This window comes from Rousettus aegyptiacus, unplaced genomic scaffold (genome assembly GCF_014176215.1).
Source record: "Rousettus aegyptiacus isolate mRouAeg1 unplaced genomic scaffold, mRouAeg1.p scaffold_m13_p_14, whole genome shotgun sequence".
NCBI lineage: Eukaryota > Metazoa > Chordata > Mammalia > Chiroptera > Pteropodidae > Rousettus > Rousettus aegyptiacus.
This window is the reverse complement of record NW_023416289.1, coordinates 12,674,578-12,680,577: the sequence shown is the minus strand read 5'-3', so window position 1 is coordinate 12,680,577 and position 6,000 is coordinate 12,674,578. Positions and strand designations below refer to the sequence as shown.

At 46.5% G+C, this 6,000-nt stretch overlaps 1 protein-coding gene across 1 annotated transcript in view; it reads left to right on the top strand.

Moving 5' to 3' along the window:
• The window catches only part of LOC107511926 (extensin-like), a 61,792-nt gene continuing 55,792 nt past the window's right edge, over positions 1 to 6,000 (top strand). The window contains 1 exon segment of the mRNA XM_016146889.2: positions 1 to 5,898. Within this exon segment, the coding sequence (XP_016002375.2) occupies positions 5,838 to 5,898 (61 nt within the window). The 5' untranslated portion in view covers positions 1 to 5,837.

Below are 6,000 nucleotides of genomic sequence, written 5' to 3'. Positions count from 1 at the left end.
TGGGGTAACATTGATTAATAACATATGTTTCAGGTGCATAGTTTTATAATACATTATGTGTATGTTGCATTATATGCTCACCCTCCAAGGTCTAGTCTCCTTGGGTCACCATATATTTGATCCCTTTTACCCTTGTTATCCTCCCCCTACCCCCATCTACACGGTTTCTTTATGAGCTGATGAAAACGTTCTGGAATTTGATAGGATGATGGTCTCACAGGTTTGTGAATATACTCAAAAACCACTGAATTGTAATACCTTAGGAAGGTGAATTTTATGGTATGTGAATTACATCTTTTTTTTTTTTTTTAATTCCTCTCCCCACTAACACCCCTGACATATGGATGTTGCCGTCTCCCCTTAAGAAGGCGGGGCATCTCCTCCCACCTGCTCACCGCGTGTACTGGGGTGCCCAAGTGCCCCGGGCCAAGCACGCCCAGGGTATGAACCGTGGTTCCACTGGGGCTCGAACCCAGGACCTTCTGCATGTTAAGCAGACGCGCTAACTCTATGGAACCACCCCATGAGTTATATCTTAATAAAGGTGTAAAGAAAAACACGGAATCCTTATCATTCATTCACTCATTCAAACACACGTATTAAGTACCTAAGACATGCCAGACATTCCTTAGCACATTGTTGGGGAAACAGTGGTCAGTGAGTCGGCTGTGGACCCTGTCAGGTAATCACTGTCAGGTAACAAGTAGCACATTCAAGAGGGGTCGCGGAGGAGAGTTTAATGGAGGGACTCTTTGCGGAAGTGTGGGCAGGGTTAAGAGAGCCCTGGGGAAGGGATGGGCGAGGCACTTCGAGGTTGGTGACAGATGGCAGTACTACCACCACTGGGCCTAGGAGAGCAAGGCACGGAGGTAGTTACTAGAACCCGTCAAGAGCTGTAGGAGAAGGCTGCTGCCTACAGTGTGGCGGGGAGAGATCCCCCAGCCCACTCTCCCATCTCCTACTTGGGGGTTGGGGAGCTCGGGCGACACGGACTGCATCTGTCAACCTCCTCAGGCCTAGAGGAGAGGAGAGAAGGCTGGGGAGTGACTCCAGAGATGCATATGGAGAGTGTCTATCTTTATGAACTTCACGTGGGAAGACACACAGAAAAATAAAATAATTTCGGAACACGATAAACAGGCTGACATGAAAGAGGGAATTTTCGTGTGTAGGTCGCTGTGAGGGGTGCTTCAGATCTGGTATGGGAAGGTCTTTCCCAAGAGGAGGTGCTGTTTAGCTGGGTCCCAAAGGATGAGTCGCTAGGTGATGAAGGTGCCATTTATTGAGTAGGGGAAGCTTGGAGGAGAATCAGATCTGGGAGAGGAAATCAAGAATGCCTTTTGGAAGATAGTAAAGACAGAATGTCTACAAACCTCTAAGAATAACAACTCAAGGCTGAGAGAAAATCCATGAGGCTCATGGAGAGGCGATGGCTGTGGGCTGACACTCAGAACCTGCCTTTTGGAAGGCGGGACGTGTGTGGACTGCGCCCTCCCTGGAGGTTATACCAAGTGCTGGCACAGCACACTGGCTCTGGGCCTGTCCGCCTGCTCACGCATCTCCTTCCAGCATTTATTGGGACTTCTGCCACGTCTCAGGTCCTCCCCTTACAAAGGCAAGAAGGGCCAGGGGAAGGGAGTGTCCTTTCTGAACACCAGATGTGACACAGCCTTAAATAGGCAGGAGCTCCAATTTGATAGTGAGGCCACAAGGCCGTGAGGCCACAAGGCCACGAGGCCACAAGGAGAAATATGGGCTTACGAATCACGAAGAGTCCAAAATCTACTTAGAAAAGTACCCAGGCCCATGACTAATGCTGTGGTGCCCCACAGCACCCAGAGGGAAAAGCAGGTCCAATAGCCTGGCTGGAGACACATCAAGAAAGCAGGAGAGATGGCTGAGTCTACACCCAGCACATTCTTCCTCACCTGGTAGGTCTTGTGGCATCAGCCAGAGCCCACTTGCAGGTGCTTCTAGCCCGCACGAATGGGCAAATCTCAGTATTTTCTTTCATCAAGGTCTCTCCTCTCTGGCTCCCTGCCCAGCCAGTTGCCCACAGACTGGAAAACAAAGGCTTGCTGCCTTCCCTGGAGACCTGGGCTTAAGGGATGGGCCCTGGGCGAGCTGGGCGGATGCTCTGTTGATTTTTTTCCAAGCGCAGAGAATGTGACAGCCAATTCCTGTTGGAAATGGTTTTTATTTTCTTTGGAGCACAAAGCACTTTTCCTTTCTCGTGATTGTTTCAGTTTGGGTCATGTTTAGGATAGAGATGGTTCGCTAACCTAATTGCATGCCTTCCATATCCGTGGTTCTTAATCTTTTAGGGCACAGATCCTTTTGCAACTCTGATAAAAAGATAAACCCTCTCCCTAACACACACACACACACCCCAAATTTAATATTTAATATCAATCCTAGCAGGTTAAGTTTCCCTGGGTTAAAGAGGGTAAGTCCTTCCTAACTTTCTACCCACTTTCTCCCCCTTCCCACTTTCTATTCAGTCTGAATTTTCAAATTCTCTTTCTTTAGACCTTCTCTGGGGCCAGCATTTCTTGTTTGGCTCCTGCCTGAATTAATCCCATGTGTTCAGCCCACTGAGAAGCCAGGGGCACTTGCTAGCTTCGGGCTGTCTCTGGCTTGAAGGCTCCAGTCCAGTGGCACTCCAATTTTTCAGGCAGCAGCAGGATATTCCAGTGGGATTTGTAAAACCTTGGTCTTATCTGTGTCCTGCTGTTATGGAGGGTTGTGCAGTGAGAGTCTCGGGAGATTCTAGAAGAGGTGGCACAGCTTTGGATGAGACTAGGGAGACAGGCGTTGTCTGGTTTTGTTAAATTCCAGAAGCAAGTCACTTTGCCAAAAATGCCAAAAATAAAAGGACTGTCTAGACACTTACATATTAGAAGCTCTAGAATGAAGAGAGACCATTCTGAAGATCATTGATTTATATTTAAACGGTGGGGCAGTGGTCTGATCGCTGCAGATCCATGGTAAATAAGATACAAAGTACCAGAGAGTTTTAGGTAGTGACAAGTGCAAGGATCTAAATAATATAGGGTGAAGTGGTTGGGACATGATCAGAGGAGATATCTCAGAAGATGACAATGGGCCTGAAACCTGAACATTGAAAAGGAAGCATCCATTTGGAGGAGGAGCGCTGCAGGTGAGGGAAACAGCTGCTGCAAAGGCCCTGAGGCTGGAACAAATTGGCCCGCTTGAGGAAAAGTAAAAACACGTGTGGCCGGCCCAGAGTTGCGAATGGAGGAAGTGGGAGCTGAGAGGGGAGAGGCTGGCAGCAGATAGATCACTTTGGGCTTTGCAGGACAACGGAGAGTGTAGAGCAGGGGTTTGATGGGATTGATTTGCATCGTTAGAACTGGACTTTGTGGAAGGAAGTGTCTTCTAAGAGAGGAAGAGCGGGAGTTGGCCCTGGTACCAGGCTAACTAGTGGTCCAGGTGAGTGGGTGATGGTGGCTGGGATCCCTTGGTGGTACAGATGGAGAGACAAGGCCTGTTTTCCAGGTGGGCACTCTTAGTACATAAAATGTTATAATGCACAGCAGTTACAATCCTATGGAAACTTTTGTTTGCTATGTATTAGAAGGGCCAAAGTTACAGTGTTCCTGCCAGTCACAGGTTTCCTGTTCCTGCCCTTCCAGGAATAACAATAACAAAGTTACAAATCCTCCTTAGAAGAAAGTTGCTCAGCTGTTTTTGTCTCCAAATGATGTTAATCTACTTGGCAGGCACAAGGAGGGAAGAAGGGCTGATATGTATTAAATGCCAACTGCATACCTTGATCTCATCTAATCCCACAATAACCCTGCAAGGCTCATATTAATGTTATTAGTTTAGTTTTGTTTTGTTTTGTTTTGTTTTGAGATGAGGAAACAGGAGTTCAGAGAGGTTAGGTAAATTGTCCAAGGCCACATAGCTAGCAAGTGACAGAGCTGGGATTCGAGCTCAATTCTGATTCTGATTCTTTCCACATCAACCCTGGCTGGTGAGATTAGGTGAGCACACTGAGGAGGCCATAAGGACCCCAAGGCTCCGGGGCTTTTACCTCCTCTTGGGATGAAAATTGGTCTCTGTTGGGAGTCCACTGACTTTTCCAAACCATGGGCAGTGATGTTCAAGAATAAAGATTAAAGACCTTTCTTAATGCTCAGGAGATTTAATGATACCAGAGAATCTAAGAGAGAAAGGAATGTGGGTCTTGAAATAAACAGGCTCATCAACAATAAGTCAATCAGGGTGCAGCCAATGAGGGCCAACTGGGAGATGGAGTCTGTGCTATCTGTCTTGACTCTTTTGAAGTGAGAGACTGATTATGGCTAGTAGTCTATCACGGAGATACACTCAGGGACAAAGACCCTACTGACAGGGAAATCCTGTGCTGAATCCTGCCCCTGCTGCTCATTGGTCAGGGGCTTTGTAGGAGGGCTCTTGAGGTCTCCACTCTTTCCAGCAAGACCCTGGGCCTGTCCCTCTAGCAACCTCAGGACTGTGTGTGTCTCCCAGGACTCCTGAGGTCTCAGGTCTTTCAAAACGAGCCAGAAGGTGATGGGCCTGAACAGGTTTCACCTGGCCTGACTACACAGCACTGTCTCAGCAACATTCCCAAGTGACTGCAGGAGGAAAAGCCAGCCCATCACGGCCAGGGTTACATCCTGGGTCACGACGAGGAGCGTGGCACTGTGTCCCTCTCTTCGGTGCTGTTCGCGGACTGGTGGGTGTATACACCTATGACTGGACTGCAAGCTCCACAGAGGGCGGACTGCGTCTTCCTTTTTCTCTCATTATTTTAGCTGTATTCGAATGAATTAACTGAGGTTGACAGACCAATATTATCTGTGTCCTCCAGGACTTGACATTTCAGATGGAGTTATAAGCCCATCGAGAGGGAAGCGAGGCATCAAGAACAGTATGTTTAGGTATCAGATAGATCAGGGAAGAGTGTGACGCCCGGGTTCCCTCGTCTGTGGGATGAGGCGTAAAGCGCCGTGTAGGAGGTGGCTGTGGGACTGAACGAGACGATGCATGCAGGTGCTCAGCAGAGCGCCCGGCACAGAGCCACCCTCAGAGCGAGTACCTAACACTTTTACAGCTACCGCCAGTGCCTTGTGTGCATTTTGGGTTTCAATGAGGACTTTCAAACTTTTCTGACTCTGACCCCCGTCACAACCCTATATTGTGTATCTGTGTATCTTTAAATATGACCGAAATGCAAGTTTTATGAAATAATGACCTTAGTATATGTGGTAAACTCTGATACTTTCTATTCTATTCAATTTTGTTGATAAAAATGCTGCAGGGAACTTTTTGGGGTGACGGACAGACTCTATATTTTGATTAGGGTGATGATGGCCTACGTATCTTTGTCAGAAATCACCGAACCTTACATTAAAATGGGTGTATTTTATTTCATGGAGGTGTTATTAAGGGTCACCTGGAGAGGCAAGAGAAAGTCCTGGAGCTTTAGCAATCCTCTTTTTCTAGGTGCCACCAACAGAAAGAGAGGTAGGACTCTGGTGATGTCTAAGGAACGGATGGATGCACACTGACGAGATAAAATGTCTAGAGGTGTGTTAAAGCAGGCTGTAGAGCATAAGTACCTATGATCCTGACTATGTAATAAAGATATTATGTGTGCTTGTGCATAACAGACCCAAGTCTGGAAGGATTCTCTATAACTTGCCAATAATAACCTTCAGGGAAAGGAATTTCACTGTTTACTATTAGATTTTTTTTTTTTACAATCATATGCTATTTGTGTGATTAAAAAAGAAATACATTTTAAATTTATTTTGAATCTATTTTTAAATAGGTGATACATTCACATGGAAAATCTTCCTCCCATTCTGTCCTCATCTGCAGAGACACCCATTCTCTGTGCTATAGGTAAGTAATGTTTCTAATTTCTTATGTACTCTTCCAGAATTTCTTTATGCAAGTCGATTTGTAAAGAAATTATCAGCTCTAGAAAGATAATTGGAATTCAAA